We start from the raw sequence: 18,024 nt of genomic DNA, 5'->3' as shown, positions 1-18,024 counted from the left end.
AATTTTGATCATAAACACTTACTTCATTGGGCATTTTCAGTCTATTTTGTTGCTTTTTTGAAGGTGGCCAAACAAATTTGTCAGTAGACTCTTAGGTAACTATAAATAAAATAGCTTTGGATTTGGTCTTCTATAAACCAGAGGCTGTTGATGTTGTATTCTCTGTAGGAATTTTTTTTTTAATATGTAGGGTAATATTTGTCTTTAAAAAAAGTTTAACCATTGTTAATCACTTTTAAATATCTCCAATTTGTTTTTAAAACTGTGGGGGGGAGGGGGTGACGACTCTTTTCATCCAAACTTTAAAAATTATTTTTAAATTCATAACTAAAAAAACAGTTTAAAAAATATGAATTCATACAAGTTATCATGCATATGTATTTGGATTCAGTGGTTAGATGCTGATGAAAATGGTCCTCGTAGCACAAAAAGAATAGAATGTTGATCAAACCTTCGTTCAAACTGAATCGTCCACATATAAAATAGGTACGAAGTCTAACTTTTCACAGTTACGAGATTTTACTTTTTTAAAAGGAAAAAAATATATCCAGTGGTCAAGTGCCCTGTAAACCTACTGTTATGACTACATAGGTTTGGTTCTCATTATCTCAATTCTTCAGCCCTGTATATTTTCTTGTGTGTGCTTATTGTATGAAAATGTTTCAATTCAACTGCTGTATTAGATAATGCGTTTCAAATAATATTGGTTAAACTAATGACTTTTTTCTTTTTTGTCTAGTTTATACTCTTCCTAAGTCCATACAAATATTAAAAATCCTGGGTTTGATAACCACAAAATGAATGAAAATCAATATTGTTGTAATATTGCAATCTTTTTTTTGGTATGATGATCTGTAGAAAATTTGTGCCTTTCAGTTACAGAGAAAGGTAACTTACTTTCAGTATGGAAGGGACGAAGCTCTAACAGAGGATGAAACTCTCATATTTCAATAATAATTTTAAAAATGTAAATCATTTGGTAAGACTAAGAGATTCCTTGAGATTCTTGTAGCGTGAGAATGTAATCATTTCATTATAATTTAAAGTATTTTGTTCCTTTGCAAACTAAAAGTGATATTAAATAAGAATAATCATTGCATGATCTCCTAGATTTTCGAAAGTTTTCATTTAGGCTACCCGTGTACCAGTTTCAGCATACATATTTCTTCGTGGAACTCTGTAGTGGTAGTTAATCCTGTTCGGTGGACATAGAATTTTCGTCCAATTTTTTAAAAATTCGGCTGAATCATCTTGTCAAACCAATAATTTTCGATACGTGGTTGACATTCTTATTCACCGAGGCAGCAACCAAGAGAATCTTCCTACACGGGTTGATCAAATGTTTACCAAAGTACTTTCTTACTCTTGCTAACTTACTGAAGTGGAGAGGTGTGTACATTTGCAGCCCTCAAACATCCACAGTTCAGCTAGGATTAAATGCACATTCTTGAAATATAACTTGTCAACAGCTCCAGCAATATGCTTAAGGAGTAGGTTTCATTAAGGAAACCCTGCTATAAATGTCTTTGAGAATTCATCAGTTATCAGTCTCGAGTTGCTATCGAGAGTTCAGTATTGTGTACACCATTTCCACAAGCATATTCATTAAACTAGTATAGGAGTATTTCTTTTCATTAATATAGTCAAACCCAGATAACCATGTATATAAGAACTCGGTATGGGGCTGAAAGTGTTGAGATTGCATGCCTTAGATCATCACACTGCTTTCTCTTTTTTCAAACAATGTTTTTTGTTTTGAGTAGTTATTTTGTTTATTTTATTTGGTTTTGTCCCCCTCCCACACCTCCCCACTGTGCAGCAACCGAACCAATGTAAAGTCGGGAGTGTCTGCACTGTCTTCCACCAGCACGGCGTTTGGTACGGCGGCAGCTAACACTCGACTAGACTCTCACGCCAACGGTATCGACGAGACGCTCAAGCAGCAGGTTCTGGCAGAAGAGGAAGCAGCCATGAACCAATACAAGGTGAGGAATTTCATTTTGACCATTTAGTACCTAGGTCTCAGTCTTATTTTAATATTCTTGTACTTAAGATTAGTCAGTGTTGCCTAATGTTGCTCTCCAATATGTTAGTTGCCATGCTCCATTTGGCAATCCCCACCCCCCAATGAAGTGCCATTTTGTATGAAAAATGGTATCTTCGTATTTCCTATTTTATTGTGTGTATGTATTTACTGGTAGTAAACCATAGAGGAAAAAATGTTAATATTCAGGGACTCTCACTGCTGTGCAGATTTGGTCGCCATATTTCCTTTTGGTCATTACAAGCGCGTAATAAAAAACTGTCCACCCTATTTGACAGTGGCCTTTCACAGATGATTTGGCACGAGAACTTCAAGCCACTTTATTTGCTTACTCTCACTAAGTCAAAGTATATTGTGCGAGATTGCTTGGATGCAAATGGCATCCTTCAAATCTTTGATGGTCCCTTATAGAGTGAAAACACACATTGGTGGAATGGACTGCGATGAATTGGATGTTACAGGGGCTGGACCCTTCATCACACAGGGAATAGGCTATGGCAGTTCTAGAAGTGATAGTCATTTGAAATACATTGTGATGTCAAGTCGGTCCTCTTCCAAATAAGCTGAGAATGAACTACGAAGGCATAGAAGACGCCTGAGTTTCCCGGAAATAATGTGTGGTATTATGTCGTTTCTGGATCTATCATATTGGCACTGGGAGGATTGACATCCAGGCTGGTCCCACACATTCTATCTGGGACAGATTAAGGGATCTTCGTGCCCAAGGGAGCAGGCAGTTCATAGAAACAGATGCCTTGAGTGGATGAGTGTTGTCCTGTTGAAAGACTGTACCATGATACTGTCTCATGAGAGGTAACACATAAGGGCTCAGAATGTCTGACATACCATTGTGCTGTCAGAGGTCCCTAAATCACTACCAGAGGTGATCTGAAGTCTTCCTCGATGGCTTGTCACACCATGATTCCAGGGGAATCGCCAGTGTGCCTCTCCAGAACATTAGCAGAATGTGTACTCTCCCCTTGGCACTGCCATACTTGCAGACGACAGTCATTCATGGTAGTGCAGAACAGAGAGAGAGAGATTCATTGCTGAAAATGATGAAACTCCACTAGTTGGTAGTCCATCTTTATGCCTAATAACACGGTAGCTTGGTGACTACACTAATGCACTTTGGTGGCTGTTCTAGCCATCATAGATCATTGCAACTTCAAAATCATTTACATACCTGCTGATGGTATGCCTGTGTGAGAAATGTCATTGGACCATTCCTTCTGGGTGTTTAACTTTTTTTTTTTTTCACTCAGTATATTAATATATTTACAATTAATGGAAATGTTTCCTGGTTGTTTTGGTCATCAATCCATAGACCTATTCAACCTACACAGGTAGAGTTCGTCTTTGTCCTTCTGTATTTTATGTTGGTCCTTCTCTTCTCATTGTTATTCCCTCTAAGTTCTATTTGTCTTCTGAGTTTCTTCGTATCCTTGTTCCTAAATTTCCATTTTGAATTTACATTTGTAGATTTTCTTTGCATAACATATGCATGGATTGATTCTTGAATTATTTTTCTGTGTGTGTTTGATCTGTGTTCCTTATAAAGTCATATTATAGAGACAGGAACACATACTAGGATGAACACAATGGCAGTTCGGTGTGGGGAATATGAAGCAACAGAAATAGGAGATGAACACAGGATTCTTTGTTACCTGTGATTGGTACCACTATACGAGAAACATCATGGTTCTGCTTTACCAGTGATTAGTACTATTATGAGGAGCCAGTGACCTGGATTTTGGAACCCCTTTGGACAAGCATCATCTCAGAAAATAAAGCATTGTGAATTGGATCCACTAATAGATTCGGTTAATGGTAATTTTCTCGTCATTCGTTTCAGATTCTAGTGGGTGGATAAATTTTGAAGTTGTAATTATTGTTTCATTCTGTTGCACCTCATTTCATTAAGGGCTGAGGACGTAGCGGTTAGACCCTTTTGAACAACCCTCATCAACAACACATCATGAAAACTCAAAAAGGACAACCTCCACATCTTCAAACACTAGTGTCTTCAAATAGATAGGCTTCTTCGTCAGGGTGTTCGGAAACAACACAAAGCCGATATGAGTATTAGAGGACTGGTCCTGCTGATAAATAATTTTAAAAGTACATATCTCGTGCTCTTTCCATTTTATCAGCTCCTGAAGTACGCCAATAATATTGCTTCATGAGCAAATTTAAATGGGCTTTGCAAGGTGGTGGCGCTAAATATGCACGAGAAATCGGCATGAAAGATACTCGCTGCAAATTGCAGCCATTGTGTCTGTAGCGTAATTGCTATGGCACGATCCTGTCAGATTGGAGGTCTGTGTTCAAATCCCCTTCGTGCAGATCTGCTCAGTCTTGCCTCCTAAAGAGGGGAGGCATCCCAGTGTGCTCATGTGGTGCTGCATTCACTGTGGCCCACTTCCTCACCGGGTACGTCACTCCGTCTCTCTCTGCGGCCAAAGACAGCCTGCAGGCAATGCTCGCTCATATGAGCCGATGACTTGATCTCGTCAGTTGCTTTGTATGCAAGAGTGGACTAATCTAGTGGAACATGATTGAGCACAGGAAGCAAGCAAGCAAGCATCTAACCATCTCGTCACCAGGCTGTTTAACAAGTTTGCTTGTTTATCTTATTTGTTATTGAAATATTTTGTGTAGTCCTGATTTTACCAGTTCTCTCCAGATCCTGTTACGTTACACCCTTCGTACCCCAGGGAGGAATTGTGTACGTTATAATTTTCTCTGAACTAAGATTGAAATAGTTTCATTAGCTCAGTCTCTTCTGAAATATTTGATCATTTGTTCCTTACAAATACTGCAAATAACAACTTGCATTCTATTTAGTTTTCATATAAAGGTAGATAAAAAAAGATCTCTTAGATGCAGTATTGTACAAAAGCATCAAAGGTAGTTGTTGATGATTATTATTTAAAGGGTCCTAACATCTAGCTTATTGGCCCCCACTGAAGGTGGAAGCGCAGTATTCTCAAACTTTATTAGAGATTAATTTTAAAACTTTCTCTCCTTGAGATTTGAAATTGATAACCATTAGTAATTACTGTATTAGAATGGAAAAGACAAGATCAGTCAAGAGGAAGAATTGCTGTAATTATTGTAATTTGTATACTTTGTAAAACTACTATTTCAGTTTTTAAATTATCATAATCATTATTATTTCAAATTCAGGATGAAAATCATGAGGTTTCTAAACTGTGTTCATGACCCTTTATACAGGATGGCAGAACTCTGTAAAATATTTGTTTTAAATGATTGCTCTTCTTTTTTTTTTTTTTTTTTTTTTTTTTTTTTTTTTTTTTTTTTTTTTTTTTTTTTTTTTTTTTTTTTTACCATGATGACTGTGGGATAGGTTGTAAAAAAGAACTGCTGGTATGTTACAGGCTAAAGTGTCATCACCAACCTCTACTGCTCCCAGCACCAACCCATTCTTGAGCTCACCAACCTCCACTGGTGGACCCAACGCTCAGCAGTCGCAGCAACCTATCGTCGACCTGTTTGGCTCGCCACCTGCTTCCGCCACTGTCGACGGTTCTCAGGTAAGTGCTTCAGGAGACAACGTTCAAGTTTGTATGAACTTCAAGGACTGTTAAATAGAATAGGGGTTGAATACTAGGCTGGATCCTTGTAAGTGGTATGTTATGAATTACCTGTTTTTTTCTTCAACGCTGGAGAGGGCGCATAAAAATAAACCCGTGAGGCGGCGTGCATGGTGTTTTATAAAGGGCCATGAAAATATAGCACAAATTAAGCAAAAACTATTTTTAATGTTACAGAACTAGTAAATAAATTTGCACGAACTTGTAAATAATTTTCAAAGGTATTTTGACAATACAAAAATTGGAAAATAAATGAAAATAAAACAAAACTGACACATTCTTGAACTGAAAAAATAAAGTAAAACTTAACTCATAAAACACCCATACATCATTGGGCACGCCAGAAGTTTTACACAGTCCGTCAAGCAATGCGCTTAGACTGAAACTGAGGAGCATGAGGGGTGAATTGTTTACGCACACTGATAGTGAACAGGTCCAATGTAAGGTACTGAGGGGAGGGAAGCTATTAAGATAATCGTGAATGTTGGCATAGTTTGTTGCAAACACTGGAGGTACTCGTAGAGGTAAGATCTTGGCAATCGATAATAAAAAAAGAAAAGAGACAGCTGTGAGCTTGCACTCAGGAGATGGTGGTGGTGGTGGTGGTGATTATTGTTTTAAGAGGAAGTACAACTTCGCAACCATCCTCTATTCAGGAGATAGTGGGTTAGAACCCCACTGTCGGCAGCCCTGAAGATGGTTTCCCATTTTCACACCAGCCAAATGGTGGGGCTGCTTCCTTCCCACTCCTAGACCTTTCCTGTTCCATCGTCGCCATAAAATGTATCTGTGTTGGTGCGACGTAAAGCCAGTTGTAAAAAATAACGGAAAAGATTAGGCTTAATCATTGATCCCGTAGTTTGGTTCATCACTGATAGATATTAGCCATTGCTCTTTGACTGAAAAATGAATAAGTTTTGAGCCCAGGACAAGTTTTTCAAAAAGATCTACAGCCTTAAAGACCTAACCGTTCCAAGGCTTCTGGTGGGATGTAGGGGGACGATTCCTAGATAATTTTGTCACCCGTACATATGTTATAACGGGTTCAATTAAACATCTGTATAAAAGTCTAAATAATCCTGTAGGATGTCTGAATTAATACTGTGATGATTGCAGACTCCTCGCTACTTACAGCAAAATCATACAAACGTTAATTCGCCAGTATGGTTTTGAACATCGCAAATGTCACACCGCAGGCAACAAAACTATGTAACAAGTCACATTTACGATAGATAACATTTTTCACTTCTAATGTTTAAAAGAAGATTGAGAAGAAAATTCCAAGTTTAATGGCAGTGACAAATTTTTCAAGACATTTCTCTATTCAGAGATGGGCGTGATAAGCATCTGTATTTAACTACTGTCTTTAAAAATGACTCAAGTTTACATTTTTTTTTTACAATTTGTGTCTTGGAAAGGTAGTGGCCATGGCCTTAATCAAGGCACAGCTCCTGCATTTGCTTGGTGTGAAAAGGGGGAAATCGTGGAAGACAATTTTCAGAGCTGCCGACAGTGGGGGTTCGAACCCACTCCCGAATGCAAGCTAATAGCTACGTGACCCAAACTACACAGCCACTTGCTCGGTTTTAGATTTAAATCGTGGGCTGGTATTTTCACCTGAAAGATTGCACGGTGCAAGTAGGGGTGTAAATGAAACTAATCCAGAAATATGGAATGAACTGTAGAAAGTTCATTTTGTATCTGTTCTAAGAATGTTGTGTTATTTTAAAATAGAATTTGATCATGAAAGAGTTTTTTTTACTGCCTTTGTTATATTAATAATGTGTATTGCAGGCGGGGAAAGCATCAGACGATCTCCTTCAGCTGAGTGGGAATCCTTTTGCAGATATGTTTGGAGGAGTTCCCCAGGCTGCACCAGTTGCTGTAGTACAACCTTCCTCTCAGGACATGTGGCTTTCCAATGGTAACATTTACTTCTTTTCCCTACATTCAAGTGTGAAGTTGATAATTCAATTTGTTGGACTTAAAGAAATTGTATCCCTCTTCTCAGGAATGAGACTCTCCTATAGTACTCAGCATGTAAGCGAATAAACTAAGGAAACATTCTTTTTCCCCTATTAATGCTGAAGGTACTGATTTATAGTTATTTTCTAACTGTTGGATTCAATTCAGTGTCGCTAACCAGAGAGTTCAGGTTGTCTACGTGCCGATATGTCTTCTTACAGTTATCGTTCATCTCGCATGTTGGCACTGTAGTTTTATTTTTTTCATCACTTGCGAGATTATACATACTACCACTATTACATTTCCGAGAATAAGTAAAGCATATGTTCTTTTTCTGTGGGATTGTAAATCTATTTGGATAATACCAGGTAAGTAGAATTGTGGCAAGAACTCCTCTGAAAAGGGAAGGAAAGGAATATTACCTCCTCTATTCTGTAAGTTTCTGACATAATGAGAATAGGTTGAAATGGAAAAAAATTTTCATTAAAATCTAACCAAATCTTGTCTCTAGCCTCATGGTACTGTAGGGAACGAAATTGAATTGGCGCTTACAACCACTTATTATTATTATTATTAATAACCTCAGGACTGGAAGTGTGCCCTCATTCACCCATTACACAAACAGGGAGATAAGACTGACGTGAACAATTACAGGGGCATTTTTCTTCTCCAAGTGGCATACAAAATTCTTCCAGCTTGCCTTTTGAAGAGAATGCAAGAACTTGAACAAAGTATTGGCGAATATCAAGCACGCTTCCGCCCTGGTTGCTTGTGTGCAGAACAAATATTCAACTTGGAAGGCAACACTTAAATACAAAGCACTGAGGAACAAACCGGTCATCTGCATTTTTATTAACTTCAGGAAAGAGTACCACTCGGTTGATACAGTCTTTCACCGGGCGAGTTAGCCGTGCGCGTAGAGGCGTGCGGCTGTGAGCTTGCATCCGGGAGATAGTAGGTTTGAATCCCACTATCGGCAGCCCTGAAGATGGTTTTCCGTAGTTTCCCATTTTCACACCAGGCAAATGCTGGAGCTGTACCTTAATTAAGGCCATGGCCGCTTCCTTCCAAATCCTAGGCCTTTCCTATCCCATCGTCGCCATAAGATCTATCTTGGTTAATAAATTTCATGATGTTCTGTATTGATATCTGTAGTATGTCATAGAAAGAAAGAGATCCACCTTATCAATACTAAATTTAAAAAAAACATAAGAAAACATTAAAAAAACATCAAAAAAAAAACATTAATAAATTTAGTATTGATAAGGTGGATCTCTTTCTTTCTATGACATGCCATAAGATCTATCTGTGTCGGTGCGACGTAAAGCCCCTAGCAAAAAAAGTCTTTCTTAGTTATTCTTGAGGAACTGCGGCTTGATTCCAAGACCCTCAGCCTCATCAAGGCAACACTCGCTGACACTACCTCGAAAGTTAAATTCATGGGGGAGATTCGGAACCATTCCCGATTAAAACTGGCGTCAGACAAGGTGACGGCCTATCTCTGCTTCTTTTCAACCTCGTCCTAGACAGTCGTCCACGAGTGGGAGAAGGCATTGAAAGACATGGTATCATAGCGCCCCATACGACTAGGACGACGCAAAGACTGTATTGAGATAACCTGCCTCGCTTTTGCAGATGACCTGGCCGTACTGACAGCCGTTAAACAAATTGAAACCCTTAGGGAATGTGCTGGAAAGGTTGGCCTACAAATTTCCTTTGAAAAGACCAAGTTCTGCTCAAAACTTGACATCCAAAATATGAACATGACTTATGGGCAAATCAACAGAGTACCACACTCCAAGTACTTAGGAGAAATACTTGAACCAATGGGAGGCGAAGGCTGCCCAGAAAATTCGCCTACAAAAATTCCGGAAAGCTTTCGGTAGAGGTCACAACATATACAATAAAAAGTGCTTGTTCCGCCATGCAAAGATCACACTATAATACAGTCATCAAGCCCAAAGTCTTGTATGCCAGCAAGACCCTTACATGTAACGGAAAATATGACCTAGAAAACATTTTAAGAGAAGAAAGAAGAATCCTGAGGAAAATTCTTGACCTTGAAAAACAGAAGATGGTTATAGACTAAGGTCACGCAAAGTGACAGAGCTTTCCAACATTTCAACATGACATCCGTAAAAGACGTCAGAAATTTTATGGGCACGTCCATAGACTGCCGGCAAGTAGACTGACACACAAGATTCTCACCTACATAGAACATCTAATAAACAAAACCAAACCCCATGGCACTACAGCCCTTGAAGGGCCTTGGCCTACCAAGCGACTGCTGCCTGCATACACCCCAGCATCAGTGGGTAGGGTCTGACACATCCCACTCTGAAGAGTCTAGTGTCAGACCTAAGACGAAATGCTGGTTAAAAGAGCAAACACCTGAAAAGCCATACATCTAATTTTTGATCTGGCTCAGCCCAAAGGCCTGCAGATTACGAGGTGTCCTGTGGTCAGCACGACGAATCCTCTCGGCCATTATTCTTGGCTTTCGAGACGGGCCGCTATATCACCGTCAGATAGCTCCTCAATTCTAATCACATAGGCTGAGTGGACCTCGAACCAGCCCTCAGGACCAGGTAAAAATCCCTGACCTGGCCGGGAATCGAACCCGGGGCCTCCGGGTAAGAGGCAGGCACGCTACCCCTACACTAAGAGGCTGGCAGAACATCCACTACCCATGGAATATTTTTTTAGAAGTGAACAAGGATCTGGAAAAATCCCAGATGAACTCAACTGACACCGCGGACAGAAGAGTCTATAGGAAAAAAGTTAATGGATGGAAAGTGCAACCAAAGAACAAAGTGAAAAAGACTGGAGCAAAGTGGACAGAAAAACTAAAAAGGATCCACGGAGAAAGGATGAGAGCTGTTTGGCAACTCAGAAAACAGAATAGAGCTTTGCATTATCCATTGGGTCCATACGCACTTGTTGTTGTATTAATAATAATAATAATAATAATAATAATAATAATAATAATAATAACAACTTTATTGGCCACATAGGACTACTTGAGTCATTCCACGTTTACTTTCTCTTCGAAGGTTGTACTGTTTAGTTTTTGTGATCTGCCCAGTACTTTTTCATTCGTACCAATCTTAATTTTCTCAATTTGTCTGAAATCGCTATAGTCCTGTCATTTCTGCTGAAGATTTGAGTCTTGAGAAGGGTGTTAATTTTATTTTTGTTGTCTGCATCTCCTATCTTGAGTCAAACTGCTTAGAGATCTTCCTGTATTTTGTGGATCCTTTGCCTTCCTGTCTTCTTTCCGAGATTTCTCGTCACTAATTATCATAAAAACTGTCTTCCTGGCAGTTGCAAGATATGAAAGAAATGAGTTGCTTTTCTTCTTCAACCTAAAGCTATTAATTTGCTTGCTGCGGATATTTCTCTGCTACGTCAAACCATCTTGGTGTCCTGGAAATCAAAGTGGCTAGCTATCCAAACTACCAACAAGCTGAGAACAATATTAAGTAGTAGACTGCCATTTGGCGGTCCTCTTTCCAGTCTTCACAGAGAGGCTGTAGTTTTGTGTAGGCTGAGGGTAGGTCATGGAAGATATACCCACTCTTACCTCCTAAAGAGGGAAGCCCCTTCCCCAGTGTGTTCTTGTGGTGCTGAATTCACTACAGCACAGGAGAAGGGTGCATATAATATGATTTTTGTGGAGGGACATTTATGTCTTTTCTATTTAAGAAACTAGGGATGATTTGTTTATGGTTTCAGGGTTCAGAGCAGCTCCAGCTACCACAAACTCGTTTGTTTCGGACCAGAGTTTCAATTCAGTGTTTGGTACGACAGACACTGGGTCTGGTGAGTAACACATCCTTTCTGGTTTGTTGGTCTTTCTCTTTGCTCAAGAATTTTCTAGCATTCCTATTGTGTGTGCGTGTGCTCTTTTAAAATCTTCTTCAATAGTTATTTGAAAGGTCGACTAATCCAGTGCTTCAAACCTACAGTTCAAATTTTGTGACTTGAATTTCTTATGAGAAGAATTAAAACATTGTAGAAATTAAAATTTACAATTTTTAATATTTATGAATATTACTCGATAAATGTGAAGATAATCCCAAAATTAAGGTCTACGATTATTTTTTATAAATAAAAGAACCATTTATTTCTGTAATATTTAAACATTTTTAAAGGTTGAACATTTATCTATTTTTCTACAGTCACCATTTTGGTCGATGCATTTTTGTAGACGCTGTAACAGTTAGCTGCCATGCCGTTGAGGAAGTGTCGAACCTCATCTTTCATCTCGTCATCGGTGTTTGTTGGAATTTTCGTGGCTTGGGCGAAGAGGGATGCCGTCGCTTGCATAATTGTTTACTCTTTGCTATGCAGACAATAAGGACAAGTGTTTGGACTTGATTGCCCACTTTACACCTGAGACCAAACAACAATCGCACGAGTAGCGGCATACCTCTTCATCCAAGCGGCGAAAACGCAAACATAGGCGACGAGGTGAAAAATAAGGTTCAATGCTTCAATGGCATGGCAGGATGTGGTATGATGTGGGCATATAAAAACTGTCACATGTATAAAAACGCATCAACCGAAATTTGATTATGTAGAAAAATAGATAAACGTTCAACCTTGAAAATGATGTACCGCAAATACTATAGAAATAAACTTTCATGTATTTATAAATAATTTAAAAAAATTGACTTCATTTTTTGGGATTACCCTCATACTTCTTGAATCTTAACTTGGTTGTTGAAGGGTTTCCTTGGCCATCTGTTAACAACTTAAGGTCAGTAGTAGGATTGGTGTTTTATAAAATAATTTTCTTTTTCTTTTTAAAAGAATGAAACAATAAAAATATCAGTCAGAAAATGTAAAGTGCTTGTGAAGTGGTCTTCACATATTTTTAAAACTACATTAAAAAGAACCTACATGTCCTTTTGTTCAAGACTTTATCATAAATGTTTTCATATACCTGTCTTGCCTAATTTTGATTTTAAATATTTTTTTGAAGTAGAGATAATGAAAGTTCACTTTTGCTGGAAGGTACAAAGACTTCCCAAATGTGAGGGTATAAATGCATTTAAAAGATGACAAAACGTCAGTAAGAGCTATCAGGTGTTTCATAGAACAGAGAGGGTATGGATGTCCAGTGTGAAGTCAGTGTGGTGAAAAGGGAGAAAAGGACGAACAAACCGCAAAAGGAAACGCGACACTAGACATCTTCACGCACTGCTGTTTTAAATAGTCTTTCTCCCTATCAATCCCAGTTCTACTACGTACTTTCCTTCCCAGCCTCTGACAAGCTAATTTCTGCTTCCCAAAATCAAGATAGAGGTAAACACTAAACTGTTGGGTTCCTTTTCTCCATTAAGTGTTTGCCCTGTGTTTTGCCCTGTGTTCCTAGAATTTTCCACCTCTATTCATCTCTTCCCCTTTCCTGGGCTCCTGGCTTTCTTTTTTATCTTACACTTCTCAGATCAAGACATCTGTCAAGACGAGTGTTAACCGGGCGAGTTGGTCGTGTGGTTAGGATCGCGCAGCTGTGAGCTCACATCCGGGATTTAGTGGGTTAGAGCCCTGAAGATGGTTTTCCGTGGTTTCCTATTTTCTCACCAAGCAAATGCTGAGGCTGTACCTTAAGGCCACGGCCCTTTCCTATCAGGTCATTGCTATGAGACCTATCTGTGTTCGTGCGATGTAAGAGCCAATTGTATTTAAAGAAGTTAATGTCTGCCCTCCTGATGAAACTGGGAAGCAGAAACTAGCTTGTCGGGGACTGAAAAGAAATGAATGCAGAAGAATTGGGATTGATCGGGAGAGACTATCTACTTTGAAGACGGCAGTGTACATGGATTTGTCCTTTCGTGATTTCATGTTTTCTGTTGCTCTCTCTTTTCCAATGCTTACTTGTAATTGTGTTTATCCTATTATTTTGTGTGTTCCCATTGATGTTCCTGTCTTGAAAAGTGAAGTAGTGGAAACATATACAGGATGTCAAAGAACTATACTGACAAAAAAATCAAGGATGCTGTTTGTGTTATCTTAAGAACGATGGTGCAATCGGATTGGCGGAGAAAAATTTTCTTTTTGAGAAAATGAAGTTACTTTACTTCCGGGTGCGCGATCCAAATTGACGAACTCGCAGTGTTGGCCAGAGCACAAGCCGCTGCCGTGCCATGGGGTGTATGATGGAGACGGAGATAGTGCTCTGCGCGTATGCACAGGTAGCTACACACACAGTACAAGAACACTCTTGTCAGTCAATGAATGTACCAGATTGCTTCTCTTGTCTGCTGGGTTGCAGTAACATTCTTTATTATTTAACATGCTCGAAGATGGCAATGCTGTTGCCCCACGATTATATATTCCTTCTCTCAAGTCATAAATGGAATGAATGAATGAATGAATGAATGAATGATCGATGCAAGATGCCCAATGCTTTGATTACAGTAGATGTTCATTATGTCCCCCTCCTACTTCGATGCACAATTCACAACGGTGTAGTAGTGACCTTTGGACAGAACGAACACTTCACTCCTTACTATGGCTGGAAAGAGACTGCGCGAAATGAACAAGAAACTTGTGCTTTTGCACCTCTCTTCCCTCCTGTGACGCACAGAAACAGGCAGCGGCTGGCTCTCTGACATAGTAAATACGTCAAGTTTGCTGATTTGAATCGTGTCCCTAGAAGTAACAAAGAGAAATTTTCTCCTCAAATCTGACTGCACCATTGTTTTTAACATAACACGAAGAGCAGCCCTTGTTTTCAATATACTGTAGTTCTGTTTTCAAAACACTTTGACTTCTATTGTAAGCTGTGTGAATATTCTAGACTAACCATTAGTATGAATTTGGCTGAATTAATTTCCTTTAAATTTCATTACTTCAGAATTCCTTTTTTATATTGGTCATGCACAGAATTACAAGTAAGCCTTAAATAATATACTTTGAACAAACAATAATATTTAAAAAAAACCTATTTTGTAAATTTAATCTGTCGTGCGTTGAGAACTGTTTAAACCATTTGTAGGTATTCTGTTTAACTGATCCTCCCAAGAAATCAAAATGAAAAGAGTAATATAAAAATTGTTCTTTTTACTGTTAGAGGTAACTGTTTTACTGCCTGTGAACCGTGACAATTTATTGCTTTTTGCATTGCATGAGAAATACAGCTTATTAATATATAACCTTTCTTGCAAGTTGAATTTAATACATATCAAGTCATTTTGCATCCTAATCATAATACATAGTTTGAAGCACTGGATGGTACTGTTGGTTGGTGCAATGTACATATGGACTTACTTGTAAAAATTAACAGACCTCTCAGTCACTCCCAGAATTTGTTTTGGGCTCTAGGGAATGAATGGTGTAAACAAGTGATTGGTGTTTACCACTGCTTCCATTACTTTGTTTCCCTGTAGAATTGATGTTCACTCTTATAACGAGAATTTATCAGTCCATTCTTCCATCCCCTTCAGAAGTTTTGGATCAATAGATTGTTCGTGAAGTTTTTTTTTTTTTTTTTTTAGGAAGAAGCACTTCGACAGATACACATTTACTGATACTATTAATGGAATGCATATCGTCCCCTTAGCCCCGCAACCCAATACGGTGTTGGATATGAAGTGAGATTGTATTTTACACCATATTTTTAAGACCGGATGCTCTTCCAGACGCAAACCTCAGTTAAGATAATGAATATGAAATGATGGTGAATGAAACTGGGTAAGGAAGTGGAAGGAATCGGCTGTGGTATATGAATAGGAACTGTCCCGACATTTGCTTGGGAGTGCAAGAGTGCAAAAGGGAAACCACAAAAAAGAAAACCCACATTTTCAGGACCGCTAACAGTGGTGTTTGAACCCACTCGCTTGCCGAATGCAGAGCTTGGCTCCATAGCTGTAACATGTTAATACGGGCGGCTACTCCGCTCGGTGATGCTATTACTGAAATATATTGTTGATCCTAGAACTGGTATTATCAAAAACATTTATATTTGGGAAAAGAATAATTTATCCGAGGAAGGGGTGACGAGCGACTATTCTGCACGAGATTCATCATTACTGTCCCGCACTTTCTTGTAGTTCAATATCGCCACTTAGATATTCTCCATCTTCATTTTCAAAATATAGCTCTCCAGAATCACTTTTTATGAGGAAACATTCAATTTCTTTTCAACAACAGATGAATGTATGCTTCAAGACGCCATGATGGCATACGTTAGCGGGAAAGATCTTCCACTCCAACGAAGGTCAAATAACACCAGATCTCTTTCAAAACACGCGAAATGGAGTGGTATATCTGCAGTACAGAACTTCTTTGAGGATGACATTATATCGCGTTCATTTGTGAGATCGGTGAAGTACACACTGCACCAAAACTTAAATATATGGGTTTGGTGGACGTGGCATGGCGTTCAGTAATATATATATATACGGGTTTGGCAGTGAATGGGTTAATATGGCTCTGTGGCTAACAGGAAACTTGTAATAATCGATAACTGTTGAAAAAACCTGCCGAGCTGTCTGTTGTAGAGTGTGAAGCAAACTTATATAAGTTAAAGGAAGGGTATTGGGTTTGGAAATCTCTAGCTGTATGTATGGTGGGTGAAGGAGAAATCCTGATCAGCTTGTATTCTTACTCCAAATCTTCCCATCCTAAAGTTTGCAACGTGACAACTATTTGCATGTTATAAAGCTCATTTCATATTGACGGCTATCACTTTACAAATCTAAAATTCTTTATCCTCCTTTTCAATGCAAAAGTATCCACCTGTGTTAAATGGGACAATGTCTAGACATGTTTTGGCTTATCTAAAAGCAATTTTCAGTAGAAAGCTTAAAATGTTACATATACACACTGCACAAATAGACAAAATACTCAAGATAGAGAGAAGAATCATTAGAACGTGCATCAACAAATCATATGAAAGATGGACACTGGAGAGTAGCTTCTAATGAAACAGTCTACAAGGAAATAGAACCAGTAATGAGCTCAATCAGGAAGAAACACATTTCATTTTTTGGACATCTAATCAGGACACCAGAGAACAGGATAATCAGGAGAATAGTAGAAAAATTATGAAATAGTAAGTGCAACATTAAGTGGATTACAGAAATCAAGGAAGGTATGGATGAACTACAAATTACAGTGGAAGTCGTCAGAAACAAAACCGACAAAATCAAGAAACTCGCAGACAAGCAAACCAGACTGCAAATCAGAATCGACAGACAATAGGAAGGGTGATTTCCGATGAAGAAAGAAGGATAAGATCAGAGAGAATGAAGAAGTACTGGGCTGACAGGAAACTGAAAAATTCCTGGTATAAAGTTGGCTAGAGTGGTCCAATAAAGGCCATAAAATGTAAATAAAATACTCATACAAATAAAACTGAGAAAAACACAAGTGTTGATGTTGAGGTAAAATGTCCTCTGGTCTAAAACTCCTCCGGTTAAAGTAAAAACTTTTCTAGTAAAATGGAAAATCTATCTTCTAAGGTGCAGTTATTCTGTTAATGGAGCAGCTGGATTCAATTGGTCATGCAATATCTGAGGGTTTCTCAATTGTTGCTCAAAGTAGTGAAACTGTCTATAAGAGCATTACGAGTGAATGTAATCAGCAATCGGGAGGGTATTAAGAGGGGAAATAAACTGGTATTTAAGAGTTCAATGTTGTTGGGGTGCTCTCAAAATATACTTGCACAGGCATACTAATATTGGTTTTATAACTTGTATGGATGCATGGCATTCTGGCATCTCAAAAGATAAGCTGTAGTTAAAGATATATTAAATTCTTGTCATTGGAAGTTTTTAATAGTTTCTTTCCTGTTCAAAGTTACGAATACATTGATTCAAAGATCTTGAAGCATCATTAGTATTGATCCAAACTTTTGAAGACTCCTATAACCCTGGTCCTAAGTCCCATGTGGAAGCTAGTGGTACTGCGAGTTTATAGGGTAAACCAGTGGGGCCGCACATGTACTGCATGCCTCACCTGTAGCCTGGCCTGCACTTGGGATTGTATGTCCACTGGTTTGCTAACCTGAGATGGCGTGCGTGGTCTGTTTTTTCCTTAATCTTCCGGTATTTGGTGCTTCCATTTTTTTCTGGTATATCATGATTTTGGTTCTCAGTTGTCCTGAAAGCAGAGATTTGGAAACAGAGGAAAAAGCAAAGCAAAGATTAATGAAATTTAATATGATAAGGGTTGCCACCTACTTTGATGATATTACATCTAAAGGATGATTTTTTTTCTTCTTTTTAATGTTATTAATCATCCAGGAAGTGCTTGTGTTGGGAACACTACATGTAACAAGCTTTAACAGCTTCAGTTTTGATAAAATCCCATATTGACTATAAAATAAAGTGGCAAATATTTAAGAATAACTTAATATTTAAGCAGTCTGCCTATTCAATACATATA

At 38.5% G+C, this 18,024-nt stretch overlaps 1 protein-coding gene across 5 annotated transcripts in view; it reads left to right on the top strand.

Annotated features, from left to right (window-relative positions):
- The window catches only part of lap (like-AP180), a 408,339-nt gene that overhangs the window by 347,145 nt on the left and 43,170 nt on the right, over positions 1-18,024 (top strand). For all 5 annotated transcript variants that reach the window (XM_067157205.2, XM_067157204.2, XM_067157203.2 and 2 more), the window contains exons 9-12: positions 1,820-1,985; positions 5,446-5,601; positions 7,456-7,585; positions 11,362-11,448. In XM_067157205.2, the coding sequence (XP_067013306.2) occupies positions 1,820-1,985; positions 5,446-5,601; positions 7,456-7,585; positions 11,362-11,448 (539 nt within the window). The remainder of the gene's footprint in view (positions 1-1,819; positions 1,986-5,445; positions 5,602-7,455; positions 7,586-11,361; positions 11,449-18,024) is intronic.

The sequence above is a fragment of the Anabrus simplex genome, chromosome 13 (assembly GCF_040414725.1).
Source record: "Anabrus simplex isolate iqAnaSimp1 chromosome 13, ASM4041472v1, whole genome shotgun sequence".
Classification (NCBI taxonomy): domain Eukaryota; kingdom Metazoa; phylum Arthropoda; class Insecta; order Orthoptera; family Tettigoniidae; genus Anabrus; species Anabrus simplex.
Note: the sequence above shows the minus strand (reverse complement) of the source record. Positions and strands in the feature narration are given on the sequence as shown.